Raw genomic sequence first — 17,438 nt, 5'->3', positions numbered from 1 at the left:
AAGGTGAAAGCTTTTATTTGTTATAAACACATATTTGATCATATTGAGATTTAAATTGCACTTAACCGCAAAATGTTTTTAATACTACGCTACTCTTTAGCTTGAAGCTTTGGTAAATATTTTCCACACATTTAAACATGGTTTATCCACTTACCTTTTCCTTTTTTACGTTTGCATTGATGGAAAAAGGTCAGCGCTGCTATTTGACACTTTTTTAAAAGCCGATTTCAGTAAACAGCCAAAGCATTAAGCCTATAATAATTTAAGCTCACAGGTTGTTCTGCAGCTTAACTCCAGTTCAGCCAATGGGAATTAAAATCTGAGCAGAAATCTCAGGCATGCTGTTCATTTTCATGTCACCATACTTAAATCATGTGATAAATACATGTCTGAGCAACATATCCTGACGTTTGAAACGTATTGTGTGGAGTTAAATTATTTGGCCTAAAATTAAAACCTTTTTTTTTTTTTAAGAAAGCTGTTAAAAACTGAAATGTCTTATCTTCACAAACACAATATGCGTCTCCATTAAGCTCTGCATTACATGTTTTAATGTACTTTTACACATAATTAAAGAGACTTTCATCCCACTGTATTACTGTACAGTGTCAATGAGTCCATAACACTGTGTCAACCCCTTATTGTTACAGAAACCATCTGGATGTTAATAATGGCCTGATGTTCTTTATGAATGTGTCATATTGATAATCTTGGTATGTGTTATTTGTAATCGTGTTGTTAAAAAGCATGACAGAGATGACCTTTACATATGATTATGTGTTTTGAACACTTTACTATATATTTACTGAGTCTCAACATACAGCGTTTCCACAAATACGGATATCATGATTTTATTTTAGACATCAATAAGTTGAAAGCAGGGGAAGAATTCTGAACATATCATTGTAAATAAAACAGGCTGGAGGACCATATTGGTTGTATTCTCAGTTTTACTGTCCTGTATAGCCTACATGTGACGTGAGCAGGATAAAATGCTCTTAATGACCGCTGGGTGGCACTGTAGTAACTGCAGTACCGGGAAAATAAAACACGAATTGCTCTTACGTCATCTCCGAGCGACTGTTGACTCTCCAGATACCACCATGGCCGAAACTGAGTATGTAATTGTGTTAAATGTAATCTATCTCAATCCGTTCTTTATCTATCTGCATTTGTTTTGTTTCGAGTCTCTGTAACAAGTCAAGGATTTACCGGTTGAATCTAAAGCCATATTGATCGCGATGATTGTTAGAAGCCGTTGTCATGGTTAGAAGAAGTTTGCAGAAGCCGGATTTCACGAGTCCACTTTACGGAGAGATCATGGCGTGATTTAAAGTTAATATCCGAAACTAGTTGTTTGTAGTGTGTTCTTGGTAGTTTAATGCTGTATGTTCTTTGGATAGATTACATAATCCCCACACGTAAAGCTGAAGCTGCATGTACACACACACACACACACACACACACACACACATATATCTGGTGATCAGTGTGTGCTCCTGTTGGCAGGTCAAAGAAGGTGATCAAGTTGGTTCCTGAGTATCTGCTGAAGAAGAGGAAAGCATACCAGGCCATCAAAGCCACTCAGGCTAAGATAGCACTGCTCGAGAAGAGAAAGGTAAGAGTCAGCAGGCTGTAAGAAAGTGTTAACAGTCACGTGATGCAGGCTCAACTGTGCATACTACTTGTTTTAATGTACTGCTGGATATTTCCATGTTTCCCATGTCTACACCATTCCAGATATCAAAAGGAAAACCATTAAAGTTTAAACGATTAGAAGATTTCTTGAAAGACAGCCACAGGAAGCATCGTGATGAAACTCGCATCCAGAGGAGTCAGCAGCGCCCCCCCGGGCCCCTGCCCCCCGCCAAGAACAGGCTGGCCTTCGCTGTGCGCATCAGAGAGTGAGTACTGTCAGAGGATTGTCCTGCCTCCTGTGGCTCTAACCTTCAGGACTTCCCTTTTAAGATTGAGTGTCGATTAAATTCAGCTTGTTTTACATTTGACTTGAAGGTAGGGTAGGTAAGAATGGAGAAACCAGCTCGAGTAAGCTAGAATTTGAAAGTACACAGCCGAAAAAAATCTGCCCCTTCCTTCAGACTTCCTTACAGAGCCCCTCCTCCAACACACACAAATGCGCACATGACCAATGAGGGCACGAGATAAGTTTGTGGACAGATGGAAGGCTGACAGGCAGGTAGGCCATCCAATTATCTGACCCGAGCCGGCTCAGGTGATTGGTCGTGCTTTTTACAGCGCCACGGTTTCCACAGATGAAATATTTGTATATATTTATTGTCAAAGCATTTAATGTATTCATTGCTATCGGGATGTTAAGAGCATTCCATGGAATATAACAAGCGTTTCTGAAGTGAATTACCTACCCTACCTTTAACCTGTTACGCACCGCCCCCCCGGTACCGGGCGGATAAATGCGTCATTTGCAGGAAACAACGTCTAAGGAATCTTAATATTTAATAAACTATGAATGTTTTATATCCATGTAATGGGAAGAAACTCAGCTAACTGATCTTTTAATTTTTTTTTTCAAAAAAACCCCACAATGCTAACACTCAGCCTCTGAATTAGCCACGAGCAAAGAAATGTAACCTATCACTGCACCTAAACTCACTCATAACTCCCTTATTACTTATCCTAGATGCATAGCCAACCCCTCGATTAGCATCTCCTGGAGACACAGAATCTGGGGGTGCCCACCTCAACACTCAGTGATAAACATTTGCGACGCTATAAACGAAAACGTACATCAAAACATGTGGTGCTAGGTAGCTAGAAACGCTAACATGGCTTACCTTGGTCAAAACTGGTCTTCAATGGCATTAAAACGATAAAAAAACGATGCTGCAGTTAATCCATAGGTTAATCCAATGTGTCTGTGTCCTCTTTGAAATTATTTCTGATAATCCATAAGCAATAAAACTGCTTTTTCGTTTCCAAATGTCAGAGCGAGAGATCGCTTCACTCTGGTGCAAACCTGCATGCGGGAAGCCCCCACCTCTTCTCTTCACAACGTGTGTGTATGTGGGCCTCCCCCTTCGATTCTATTGGCTCTAACGGTCAGAAAGAGGTGTCAACCATCCAAATCGACCAAGGGGGGCCAGAGATATGGGGAAAAAAACATTTTCACCCAAATCACCTCAGAGGTGGAGTGGTTTTGGCTAAACCTCTCTAAAAAGGTCAAATGTCACTTGTTTTGCATCAATCTTGATACAGGGTACTTATTATATGTTGTACTTTGGATTCCTAAAGCTTTTAGTCTACTAACCCATCATCCAAGGGTAGTTTTCACTATAAGTAAAAAATAATTTTTGGACGGACACTATAATTTACAGTTTTTTACTATGTAAAATCTGAATTTTCTTTAAAATAAAAAACATCTATATTGATTCTGACACTTCTACATCCAACTCACAGATGTAACATTGCTTTGATAAAAGAAATTATTCATATAACCCTTTTAGAAGTTAAGTTGTAGTCATTTTCGAGCCTGAAACATGAAAAACAGGCTTGGTGCTTAACAGGTTAACCTGTTTAGCCCAAGAGCCCCCGGTAGAGGGGGCTGCGGGGGTTTTTTTCTCACAAAACTGTGTCTCAGGGCTTACTTCTCTTATGGCGCATTTCCACCACACGCTCGGCCTCGCTCGGTACTGCTAGGCCGCGTTGGGCCTTGTTAGGGCCGGCTCACTTCATGCTGCGCTTCCATTACAGTTTAGGAACTGGGGTAGTTACTATAGTAATGCAGTGTAGGCGGAGCCGTGACGTCATCTTCAATGAGAACCCCAGAAAAACAACACAGCTGTTAGCACTCAAGCTCACAGCTCCTCATATCTGTTCAGAAACTAGACAAAAGTTAAACAAGTACAAACCACAGACTGTCTGTGTCATGGCGAATACAGTCGCTGGTTTATTTATGTCTGTATAGGCCGTTGTGAGTGTGGACGGTCAGAGCATATATTGCGTTAGCTTAGCCAATCTCCATTCAGAAAACACGCATTTTAAAAGGTTTTTCGCCTGCCGTCTGTCTGCAGACTTGTCAAAGCATTAATTCATGGTTTTTACTAACCGGTATCAGTATGTTGTTACTTCGGCATCATTTTGAAACGTGTATTACAATTAAATCACGGTCAAATATGTTCATCTTGTTGTAGTTGTAGCCCCCTTGCCAGCGATTCTCTCTCTAGTTTAGCAAACTCAGCCCGACTCAGCCCTGTTTGTTGGCCACGATAGAACCACGATTTTGTCGGGCCAGAAAAGAGGTGAAAAAGTACCCCCGGGCCGGAACTAGGCCTAGTGGAAACGCAACCAAAAACGGGCCCGACACGACACGGCACGCTTAAACCGCGCTCCGCGCCATGGTGGAAATGCCCCATTACAAAGAGTGTATGCTGCAAGCCACAGCCAAACCATGCCTGACTTTTCACAGCGATGGTGTCTGCTGCACAAAAATGTTCCTGAATTAGTTCTTAATGTGGGTTGAGATTTAAATGCCGTCTATGGTTATGATTTGTTTATTGAAATATTTTAATGTAGTGCAATGTTAATTCCCAGTCCGACTCATCTATTGAGGCTGGTTTGAGGCCCACTGCAGTCTGCATGTCATTGTGTCCTTGGACAAGACACTTCAGCCCAGATTGCTCCTGTGGGGATTGTCCACTATACTGAATATATGTAACAGGGTGCGTACGGGTGCTGGAAATCCTTGAAAATGCTTGAAATTGTACGAGGTGTTTTCAAGGTTTGAAAAGTGCTTGAATTTTGGGAATGGTGCTTGAATTTGGGATAAAGTGCTTGAAATTGTAAATGCTTTACTTCGCTTTTTAGATTAAAAGAAAATAAAGAAGTCGAAGCGCGCTTAATTGCTTCGCTTTTACATAAAACAGCTCCGCTCCGACCTTCCCGCGCAATGCGCGTGACCGGCAAGTGTTTTTGTTACGTGTGTGACCTGGGCATTCTGATGAGAGTGATAGATGACAGTATGCCAGGAGGTTGCCGTTTCAACGAGCGTTGGCTAGCTGAAGACAAATACAAGCCATGGCTAAGACGAGGGTCAAGCGAAGCCCAAGAGTAGCCTCCTGCAAAGTGTGCAACAATAACGATGCGAGAGTCTGCGCTGACGAGCCACACACCACACGAAAGGTACGCCATAGTATAGCATTTTAGATTAGGCTATCGTTGCATGTAAAATACATGACACTTTTCTCTGTGCGCGGCAAAACAAGCTCGCCAAAAGGGCTTCACTAGTCTGGCAGTATTTTAAGGTGTCCGAAAATGACAATAAAATAGCGGTATGCAACGTGTGTGTGAAGCAGAAATCCTGCAGCTCCACCCGCTGTGACGGACCGGTGAGCGGAGCAGAACACACATTAAGAGTTAGACCTAACACACTTGGCTATTTGATCTACCTCTGGAACAAGCTAAACTAGTTATAAATATATTTATTCTTCACTGTCGGGTCACTCATTATTGGATCAGTGAGCTGCAGGAGATACTGACGGACTGTCAGGAGAGAGAGGGGGAGAGAGGAAAAGAGAGCGCTTCCGCTAATTTCTCCCGTGTTATTATCCCAAGTTAATGTAAACTTGAATAATGTACTTCATTTGAATGTAATAATTATGTTGGTTGGTTGGTTTGTGGAAGCGCCAGTGAATGAGCCCCATTAACTGAGTGTTAAACATCACTTTAAATGGAAGATCCCCATAGACCCCGCCCACTTGATCGGATCGGCGATCGGTATCGGCCGATACTGATTCTGGCGATCGGCCCCAAAATTGGCGATCGGAGCATCCCTAATAATTGTATATGATATGTTTTATAATGATTGATCATGAAAGTGTTCTCAAAGCTGGTAAAGTTGCAGCTAGTTTGAATGACTTTGTATACTGCAGGGTAGCTTGTGAATTTACTCCAGGTGGAACTAAAGTCTGATTTAACACTTGATTATATTTCACATCATTCATCCACATCTGTAAAGTAACTAAAGGTATTAAATACATGTAGTGGAGTAAAAGTACACCATTTACCTCTGACTTATGTTTACTGCCAACCTAAAAGTACCTCAAAAATAGTAATCAATAATATATTGAAAAGTTATTTGGCTGATTGTTTTATGTTGGCTCAGCCAGGTTATATGGGATGCCCAGTCTACGTACAAATGGGTCACTCATTTTGAAATATTAAACTTAGTTTTCTTTTCTAAAAAATTTAATTTTTCATCCTCATGTAGAATGCTATTATGAAACAGAACATCTGATTTAATGTGAGGTAGGGAAATAATCATTTGAGTATAAGTATGTGTATATAAATATGTAATTTACAACAGCTGTAAGATGCTTGAAAAGCTTGAAAATGCACCTTGAAAAGTGCTTGAATTTGACTTTGGAAAAGGTGTAAGAACCCTGATGTAAGTCGCTTTGGATAAAAGTGTCTAACAAGTGACATGTGATGGAATATTATACATCTCATTCTATTTTGTTAATCGTGATGATGCTCTCCCGTTAGGATTAAAGGTGTTAGTCCAAAGGTGATGAAGATGGTTCACATGTTGAGGCTGAGGAAGATCTTCAGCGGGACCTTCGTCAAAATCAACAAGACCTCTGTAGCAATGATGAAGATGCTGGAGCCTTATGTGGCCTGGGGGTGAGTGATGAGTGACTGAAATGCTAAGCTTAGTTTTCTTTTGTTTTGCTTATAATAAACCTATGTAATTTTTCCAACAGATTTCCCAACTTGAAGTCTGTTCGTGAGCTCATCCTGAAGAGAGGACAGACTAGGGTTGGCCGGAGGAGAGTTCCTCTCACAGACAACACCTTCATTGAGCAGCACATGGGTAAGTCTCTTCCTCAGCCACATGATGATGGCAGGCTCACCACCAGCACACACATCAGGCTAAAGTTTCCATCATGCTCATCAGTGGGTGCTAACCACTGATGGTTACATTCGATCCACTCAAAGGATCATTTAAAGCGTGTGTGCTGAAATACTTGAAGGTATAGCATTCTAAGGCTTTAACAGGTTAAAGGATTCAAAAATTGTATTTGTATTTGCACTATCCCTAGTGAAAAATAGCTACAGTGTAGCTTTGGCATTAAAAATCGTACGGCCCAGGCTACTCCAACAAAGCAATTTAAGATTAAATATTGCAAGTAAAAATATAAATAAGATGTTGCAAGTGAGTTGTGTGCAAGTAAGTGCAGAAATAAGTAAATTATAGATAGGTTATATTGAATAAGATATGCCAAAAACAAAGTCAAATGAGATTGTGGCCCAAAACACTGCATTTTGTTATAAAAGAACAAATAAGTGGATGCAGCTGGTCAGGATACGCTCCATAGTACAAGTGTAGAAGTTGCAGAGTATCCTGGGGATCAGATTGAATCTCCGCAGCCTGCGGAGGAAGAAGAGCCGCTGTCGAGATACTTGGGTGATTCCACGGTTGTGATGAGAACATGTCAGGTACTCGGTGAGGTCAACCCCGAGAAACCTAAAGCTGCTGACTCTCTCCTCTATTCCTTATGATGGCGATGGGGGGGGCGTGTCCTTCTGTCCCTTCTGTCTTCATATAATCCACAATCAGCTCCTTGGTTTTGCTGACGTTGATGGAGGTTGTTCTCCTGGCACCAAGATATCAGGGTTCTGTACGCCGTCTCATTGCCGTCGGTGATCAGGCCGGTGACGGTCGTGTCGTCAGCAATATAGTATAGCATCGAGCAAATAGTTGTAAAGGTTTATATTAAATAAATAATATTGTTCATCTATTGACGCAGAATAAGGAAATTTAATGTTTGTATTTTTATGTCTTTAATAACAAGTTTAGGGTTTAGACTGGCTAATGAATTAAGGTTAAAACAATTATAAAGAGTGGAATAAAAATAATTATATTATTAAGCTGTATGAATAATACAGATGGTGTTAAGCATTTCTTCACAGCTTGTATTTGCATGTTCGGCCTGTCCGTTTGACACTCCTTCCCATTACTCAACTCCTCTACCACTTTTCCCCAGGTAAACATGGTATCATCTGTTTGGAGGACTTGATTCACGAGATCTACTTGGTTGGTAAAGGCTTCCGGGCTGCCAACAACTTCCTGTTGCCGTTCAAGCTGTCAGTGGCTCGTCACGCTGCCAAGGATAAGGCTGGGCTTCTGAAGGACCTGGGAAATCCTGGATTTCGCAATACAGACATTAATGCTATCATCAGACAACTCAACTGAGGGACCAATGCAAGATGGACACTGCCGAATCTATAAGGATGCTTTTATTTCTTACCACGCAAATGCCAACAAAACAAGATATAAAAAAATGTGTTTGGTTTGTTTATTTGGCAGAGAAGCTCATGTATTTCACCCCGAGTCCTATTTCATATAAATATATCTGTATGGCCTTTTTTCTGGTTCCAAGCTGAGAGACATCACAAGGTCAGACTGGACTCGCATATCATGGGCAGTCCATCTGTCAAAAAATCATTTAATACATTTAATAGTTTTCAGTGTGTTAATATTGGTTAACAATTGTTAATATGTTGTATTTACAATAAACCCTTTTTTTGCAATGAAATATGTTTTACACGAGATGAGTTGTCACTGGTTTCCACAGGGGACCTGATCTGTGGATTCCCTGCTCCACTGCTAGCCCAAATGTATAATGGCGCAGTTCCACTACAGCGCGGAGCTCGCTTTAAGCGTGCCGTGTCGTGCCGTACCCGTTTTTGGTTGCGCTTCCACTAGGCCTAGTTACGGCCCGGCCCGGCCCGGGGCCAATTTTTCACCTCTTTTCTGGCCCGACAAAATTGTGGTTCTATCGGGGCCAACAAACAGGGCTGAGCATGCTAAACTAGAGAGAGGAGCGCTGGCAAGAGGGCTCCAACTACAACAAGATGGACATATTTGACCGTGATTTAATTGTAATACACGTTTCAAAATGATGCCGAAGTAACAACATACTGATACCGGTTAGTAAAAACCATGAATTAATGCTTTGTCAAGTCTGCAGACAGACGGCAGGCGAAAAACCTTTTAAAATTCGTGTTTTTCTAGATGGAGATTGGCTAAGCTAACGCAGTATATGCCCCGACCGTCCACACTCACAACAACGGCCTATACAGACATAAATAAAGCAGCGACTGTATTCACCATGACACAGGCAGTCTGTGGTGTGTACTTGTTTAACTTTTGTCGAGTTTCTGAACATATATAAGGAGCTGTGAGCTCTGAGTGCTAACAGCTAACGGCTGTGTTGTGTTTTCTGGAGTTCTCATTGAAGATGACGTCACGGCTCCGCCTACACTGCGTTACTATAGTAACTACCCCAGTTCCTAAACTGTAATGGAAGCGCAGCATGAAGTGAGTCGGCCCTGTTAAGGCCCAACGCGGCCAAGCCGTACCGAGCCGTACCGAGCGTGGCCGAGGCCGACCGTGTAGTGGAAATGCGGCATAATACTACTCTATACTCACCTGTAGATTTGATCAACGGGAAAGCAACGTTACATAATGGTTTCCTTTGGCAAAAAAACCCCCCACATTGATTAGGATTATGGTTTATTATTATGAGGAAATGGGGCAGTAGATTGCGATGTTTTCACAGCCTCCTCCCCAGAGGCCTGTACTACGAAGCCGTATTTTCGCTTAGCCGGCTAACTTCAGGGAAAACTTGGGCTTTCCGGTCCTACGACGCTGGTTCTCTTTTTAGCGAGCTAGATCTCCATGGTAACTTATGCTGAGCGGCTAACCTCTTCGGGAGGAGGTTAGGTTGCAGGCTACGAGATCAACTCAGTGAATGCACCGCCTGCTGACCAATCAGAGCTCCGTGTGCGGAGTTTAAAGCTATCAAGTCATATTACAGGATAGAGGAAATACAGAAAAACTGCCGTTGCAGGAAAGACGGCCGGCAAAAATCAACTGACTGTGAACGTGAAAATTAATAGAATATCCCCTCCCATCTTCAGAGCAATCTGACTATTATAACATTAGCGTTAAGAAAGCTTACTTAAATATCTGCCACAACATAAGTAACCGGATCAGAGTAACATTAAGTACAGTCCGCGGCACTGTGAGTGCAGACGTCGATGTGTCCCATTATCATTCATATATCACATCATAATGTATCATATATTTCCTTATTTGAGTCAGCTTCTTGAGCCGTATCTGGCCGTGCAACACTCAGTGTCACATACTGTATGAAGAAGTATTATTTTAAGCAACACATTAAAGGTGGGGTAGGTAAGTTTGAGAAACTGGCTCGAGATACACTTTTTGTTATATTCCATGGAATGCTCTTAACATCCCGATAGCAATGAATATCTTAAGTGCTTTGACAAAAAATCCATAAAAAAATGTCATCTGTGGAAGCCGTGATACTGTAAAAAGTACGACCAATCATTTTAGCCGGCCCGGCTAAAATAACTGGATGGCCTACCTGCCTGTCAGCCTTCCATCTGTGCACAAACTTATCTCGTGCCCTCATTGGTCATGTGCGCGTTCGTGTGTGTTGGAGGAGGGGCTCTATAAGGAAGTGGCAGATTTTCTCCGGTTGTGTATTTTCAAATTCTAACAATCTCGAGCCGGTTTCTCAAATTTACCTACCCCACCTTTAAGTTGACGAAACACTCGAGTCAAATGTAATTAAAGTCAGATCCACTCGTGTCTTGGACGGGGCAGTGACATCATACACCTGTTAATGTGCGCATTCAAACGCTTTTTCTTTTACCAGCTGTATTCACCTTGCTATGTGGCTTTTATCCTGGATAAAGTGTTTAAGTCATGGATGTTTAAAGTTTAACTTCTTCATATTTGACTAATATTAAAGTTCACTTTTCATTCAGGAAGTATGACGCTGCGCTGTCAGTATGCGTGTCCATGTTATATACCACCCCGTTCATGTGAACGTGCACCTAACTAGATAGGACACGGCTGGCTTGAGCGATCCACTTGATAACCAGCGTCGTAGTACAGTTTAGCGAGAGCGCGTATGTTTTGGATTGGGCCAACCGGCTAACTCAAACATATCCAGGTTAGGTTGAACCAGCTTCGTAGTACAGGCCTCTGGTGTCAGTGTCACTAGATTCAATGAGACCTGAGACAGCAGGGAAGTTGAGGGGGATGCAGCTGCGCTTCAGTGGTGCGCACTGGGACTGAGGAGGAGGCGGTCACTGAATGATGTGCTCCCTGGTCGACGATATTCCTGTCAGATGGATGTTGAAAACAACAGGTAAGAAAGAGACAGTGGTGTGTTGGTATTCTGCAGACCGTCATTAAACCTACCAAATAAAGGACTTGCCATGGAGATTTATTTTTATTTTACTATAATGCTCTCTGCCCCCAGGTGCAGCGGTTAACACAGACTGACGTCATGAATAAGATGAACCGGCCACTTTCACTTGATGTCATCCAGTTTCAATCACGACAAACACACATACGCGTTGTCTTGACTAAACTGCAACGTTTATATTCCGTGTAGTTGAAACAACTGGCAGCACGCGTTTCCGCTGGTGAGGGCTAGTTTACGAGGAGCACGTGAAGGCAGCACCCAGTCGGGTGTCAAGGAGAGTGGGCGGTCCTTCACCGCATGACCCACGCGCACATCCCATCGAGTATCCCAGTGATGTGCTGTCTCGATGCAGAGGGTCCTTTCAGCGCAGAGGACAATCCGAGCTCAGGCCGTCAGACCGCTGAACCCACGCGGTGTTCATATGAAGACGGTTACAACACTTCTGAAGCCTGACGTCACTGGAGGCTCGAGTTTACCGGGTAGGCTCACGTTGGTGCACGCGGTTGTAGCATGAAGTAGGAGCATGTGTTCTGGTTATTAACGTTAAACATGACACAGGACCGCGCGAACTCTGGGTTCTGGTACTGTCATGCCGATTTTAACAGTTGCTAGTGTCGCTAGCAGTCACTGCAGCTCAATGAATGACATGTTCGCGTGTGTGCTGAGGGTCTGTCTATAGAACATGTCCCTAATGTAACGTTATACACTAATCTTGTGTCAGTAAACGAAGCGTTAGAGCGATACATGTGTGAAGTATGTTGGTTTATCATAAATACATAGTGAAAATGAAACGCATAATAAAATGCCAAGCGAATAGCAATACAAAACAGAAAAAGACAGGTATAAAAATACAAGAATAGAAGTTGGAACCCATTGCAGGATATGAATAGTTTTTTGATTTAATAAAAGGCAGAGGCAAAAAGAAAAAGTCTTACATTTTCATTTAAAGAAGTTAAAGTTGCAGCGGACCTGGTAGGGATTATAATGTGGCAGATCAGAAATGCATTTTGGCCCTAAACCATTCAGTGCCGTCTTAACCTGTTGCGGCTGGTGCATTTTTCTCCAGTGGGGGCTCTACCAAAATGTAAGCAAACGTATACACAAAGTAAAAACCTATTTCGTTTAACAACGCAGGGCTAGCTCAAAGGCACCACAGAACTTGATGCAGTCTATTATTTTAGAAAGGATGTGCCTGTTTTAGTCAAGCTCCTTATGATGCTTACTGATCCCTATCCTGTAGCCTTCATTGGACAACTGTGTTTACTTTCCTAAATATGGCTAGTCACATAGCATCATCCATGTGGACTCTAGCTTGTTCATGCCTTTTAGTTTTTTCTGATGTGTGCTTTAACCCTCTGGAGGGTATTTTCTCGATTTTTAGATGTCTCCTTAAATCTTATTTGAACTGTACCTGTTATAACATGGCACCTCTGCATGTGTTACATATCAAAATGTTCAGGACAGTCTCTGGTCTTGCTAGAAAGGCAAGTCACTCACCTTAGAGCACTGTGTGATGAGATCATTAACATTTGACATCCGATTTTTGGAAATCTTCAAAACTCTTGTGAAAACACAGATTTACTGTCATCCAATTGTTTTGGTGTTTTAGATTTGGTTTACCAAAGTCTTAGGATCACAAAAGTAGTGAAATATATGAATTACACTGTATATAAATGTGTAATTCATGTCTAAAATGAAAATGTGTAAATTTTGAGTAAAATAGTTGTATATCATATATCTACTTTCATCACAGCAGGGACTGAGATACATCAGGACTTAGGGCTGTGCGATTATGGCAAAAATCATAATCACGATTATTTTGGTCAATAATTGATATCACGATTATTAAATACGATTATTCATTGACTTTGAAAACGTCCATTTATTGAACTTTAAAAGAAATTAAAATAATAATTTGAACAGTATCTGTTTAACTGTTGATTACCCTGAACGTATAATTCAACTGAAAAACCAATAAATTAAATAAATGATACATTTATATTTACAGTTAAATAAATAATATCAAAATAATAAATACCAATAAAAAAAGATCAACACACATTTTGGAGCGCACTTCAACAAGCTACTAAACATATATAAATGACATAAAATATGTTGCAGTGCACTGTCACAACCTAGCAAAGCAAAATAATCGTTTTTTTCGATTATGTTGTTTTTGTAATTGTGGCAGGCCAAAATCGTAATTGCGATTAAAAAAAAAAAAAAACGATTAATTGCACAGCCCTATCAGGACTGCTTCATGACTTAATACTACATACTAAGTCATGAAGTATTCATGTGATGGTTACAAATACTAATTGAGCATTAGCACTTTTTTCAACCAACAATTTATTATAAATACATTTTTTTCAACCAGCTATTTATATAAATATAAGAAACTGGAAAATCTCTTTATTTACAATATTGAAAATCAGAACTTTTCAACCAACTATTCATTATAAATGTAAAGACAGGGGGAGCAGTGTTGGGTGGCAGGGTCTTTGTCTGTCTTCCAAGACAGTGGAGCTGGCTGCTGTGTAGGTGGGGGTGATGGTGCCTGGGCTGCTGGTGGCTGTGTTGGAGGAACCTGTGCTATACGAGACCTCCTTGGTGTCTGGGTTGATGGTGATGGCTGTGGCAGAGCCTTTGTGCCGAGGTGTATCTTGACCTGGTGGCAGGCACAGATGGAGGTGGAGGCAGCTGTAGTGATGCTGGTCCGCTGGTCCTTGGTGATGGCAGTGGTGAAGGCCCTTGAGCCACGGTAGATCTTGACCTGGTGGCAGGCACAGAAGGAGGTTCTGGCTGCTGGATAAACGCCGCCTGTGGGCCACTAGGCCCAGGCAGCTGTAAAACCTCTGTGTAAAACAAATTAAAATGTAGGACAATAATTACTACTAAGTTCATTGAAATAAAGTTCAAGTGGAATGTTTCTCAAGCACAAATAACAATGCATCACTAAAAATAAAGTTTGGGAGGTGGGACAGGAATCTCTTTCTCTCTCACACACACACACACACACACACACACACACACACACACACACACACACACACACACACACACACACACACACACACACACACACACACACACAGGTATTTCCAGTTGCTTTATATTCAGTATAAAATCACAGACACACATATACATATATCTATAACAAAGTCTCATCTGTACAATACAGTATGGTAAAATAATCACAGAAACACATATAAATAAGTCTACGACAAAATCTCATCTGTACAGAACAGTATGATAAAATACATGTCTATAGCCACTGCAAATGTCTCCGTTGTGGGACGAAAAAAAGCATTATCTTATTCATCTACACATGTAACCTCACTTTTACACACCAAAATAATGTTTACACATAACAAAACTAGTTTACTAATGGAGTCTATTTTGTCCCAAAAAAAGTTCATGACTATCGATAACAAAAAATGATCAACACACCTATTGTTCATTTTTCGCAGTGTTCCCAATACAGTGCAAGTACACTATTACTGTAATATTTAGACCCTCCAGAAAAACGCGATTATGCGATCGCATAATTTACCGCATAATCAGCAAAATAGCGCATATTTTTAAAAGGCCGCATATTTCTTAAAAGGTCGCATAATCCCCGCATTTTTCCACACAAAATTGAGGAAAAAAAAAGTTAACGTGAAGTAGTGATGTCATCAGCTCGCGCAGGTAAACAACACCGTAGAGTGAATGTGTGGAACTCACACGAGAGAGAAAAGCAACAAGATCAGCGCCATATAGATTATTATATAGCCTACTATTATACTATTATTATTATATACTATTATAATTATACTATTATACGGCTCTGACCAAGATGAACAAATCGAATCCATCCCATTCGCCTACGAACATTTCTGCTAAAGACCGGGCAAAGCAGTACGCAGATGTCTTGCACGAAAGTGGGGGGAAACTATTCTGCACCCCGTGCAACTGTGTGTTGGAACATAAAAGAAAATCGACGGTGACGACCCACTTTGGTTCATTAAAACATTCTAAAATGCTTTCTGCTGCTGCGGACAAGAAAGTCAAACAACTCACAGAAGAATCACCTTTTTTCCGCCTCCCGCATATTTCGCAACTTTTCGCATATTTCCGCATATTTCGCAACTTCTCCGCATATTTCGCATAAAAACCCCGCATGTTTAATCGCATAATCAAGGATTTTAGCCCGCATAATCAAGGATTTTAGCCCGCATAATCAAGGATTTTAGCCCGCGTTTTTCTGGAGGGTCTAAATATTTACACTTACCCATGTTCAAATGGATCCTTATCCTAGGGCTGTGCAATTAATCGTATTTTAATCTCGATTACGAAAACAACGTAATCGAAATAAAACGATTATTTTGCTGCATTCCCTTTCGCATTGATGCTCTCAATTTGTCTTGCGTTATACATCCTCCCCACATTTGCGATTTCGCCCCTCCCTAAAAGCCCTCTCGGCCAGGTTGTGAGTAGGGTTGGGTACCGAAATCCAGTTCCGTTTCCAACATTTCGATTCCATCTGTATCGTTTAGAAATGTTAGTTATCTCTCTCACAGACTCCGCCTTCTACTGGACTCTATGGGTACTACCCTCTATGCAAGCATTCACCTACTGAGATTTCTATAGACGTACCCGGCCCCGGGGCGGGCCTACCTGAATGCGCGCGCATCTCACCGTATAAAAGGAGGCCTCGCCTCCTGACTATCATCCCTTTCTCTTCAGCGAGCGGGCAACATCTGAAGCAGAGATAAGACGTTTGAAAGAAGAAGAAAGAGTTATCATACCTTCAGGAGACCAGGGCCTGCCTGTCCTTCGTGCCCTGGCTTAAATAGCGGGCGCCGATCCCCACCACTTCTGCTTCGAGTGTTTGGGGGACCAAGATATGGCCGAGGCGGTGCCATTCACGTTCGCCATTCCTTCCGGGTCTGGAGTCCATGGAAGTCCACCGCCCAGGGCGCGCGGCCCTCGTGAGAGTGGCCGCGGCCCTCGTAAAAGGGTGGCCGCGGTGCGCTGTACTCTCCCTGGATGATGATCATGGCGGCGGGTGTGTGGACTACTCGATCATTGCTAGAGCGATTATTGGGCCGCAAGGCCGAATAAGTAGCTTGGTCCACGGGCCTTGCCCCAGGCCCGGTTTCCCCGGGGACCGGTGCTCGGTGGCTTCACATGATATAGGGTCGACCCTACTTCATCACAGGCCGCCGGCGCCGCTGCCTGCCGTGTGATGTCCCTGGGATATCACGCCGCATGGCACTTTCCAAAGAGGACCGTGTTGATCTCCTGGGATCAGTGTACGGGGTCAGTGTTTGAGTGTGGGGCATGGGCACTTGCACTCTCCCTGTGATCCTTAGGGACAGTGAGCCCATACAGGGCTGGGGATTCTCCCCATCTGCCTATGGGCAGAGGGGGGGGGGGCCCCCAGCACTGTTTTTTGAGCACACTTTCTGCGAGGTAAGCGCAGCAGAGTGTACTCTGTCAGCCGCAGCCCAGACTTCTCCACGGTCACAACCGGGTTAAAGGAGAATGTGGGGCAGCAACTGCTGACCAGAAAAGCCGGTCAGGGGCAGTAGGGTGGAATGATGTTGTTGGACGACAGTGCGCGTATACATCAGGGCTCCACCCACTGTACCCATAGAGTCCAGTAGAGGCGCGGAGCCTGTGAGAGATATAACGCTGGGTTACGTATTGTAACCCTTGTTATATTAACACAGGCGGAGCCCTCTACTCAGGGCACTGTCTGTCCTATATCGCTCGCTGAAGAGAGGTGTAGGATGATAGTCAGGAGGCGAGGCCTCCTTTTATACGGTGAGATGCGCACGCATTCAGGTAGGCCCGTCCCGGGGCCAGCTACGTCTATAGAAATTAGGGATGCTCCGATCGCCAATTTTGGGGCCGATCGCCGGAATCAGTATCGGCCGATACCGATCGCCGATCCGATCGAGTGGGCGGGGCCTAAATGGAAGATTTAAACATCACTTTAAATCTTCCATTTAAAGTGATGTTTAAAACTCAGTTAATGGGGCTCATTCACTGGAGCTTCCACAAACAACAATCAACTTAATTATTACATTCAAATTATGTATATTATTCAAGTTTACATTCACTTTGGATAATACCACGGGAGAAATGAGCGGAAGCGCTCTCTTTTCC

The 17,438-nt window shown here is 42.5% G+C and overlaps 2 protein-coding genes across 2 annotated transcripts in view; both read left to right on the top strand.

Moving 5' to 3' along the window:
- The first annotated feature begins 1,032 nt into the window (after positions 1-1,032).
- On the top strand, positions 1,033-8,573 carry rpl7l1 (ribosomal protein L7-like 1). The gene is made up of 6 exons (XM_034138305.1): positions 1,033-1,117; positions 1,510-1,618; positions 1,741-1,904; positions 6,520-6,657; positions 6,738-6,847; positions 8,022-8,573. The coding sequence occupies exons 1-6, from the start codon at positions 1,104-1,106 to the stop codon at positions 8,228-8,230; spliced, it is 744 nt and encodes a 247-aa protein (XP_033994196.1). The 5' UTR covers positions 1,033-1,103; the 3' UTR covers positions 8,231-8,573.
- A 2,454-nt stretch (positions 8,574-11,027) lies between these two features.
- slc5a6a (solute carrier family 5 member 6a) overlaps positions 11,028-17,438 on the top strand; it is a 78,859-nt gene continuing 72,448 nt past the window's right edge. Inside the window, exons 1-2 of the mRNA XM_034138303.1 lie at positions 11,028-11,222; positions 11,337-11,761. The gene's annotated coding sequence lies outside the window, so the exon portion shown is untranslated. The remainder of the gene's footprint in view (positions 11,223-11,336; positions 11,762-17,438) is intronic.

This window comes from Trematomus bernacchii, unplaced genomic scaffold (genome assembly GCF_902827165.1).
Source record: "Trematomus bernacchii unplaced genomic scaffold, fTreBer1.1, whole genome shotgun sequence".
NCBI lineage: Eukaryota > Metazoa > Chordata > Actinopteri > Perciformes > Nototheniidae > Trematomus > Trematomus bernacchii.
This window is presented reverse-complemented; position numbering and strand designations above follow the sequence as displayed.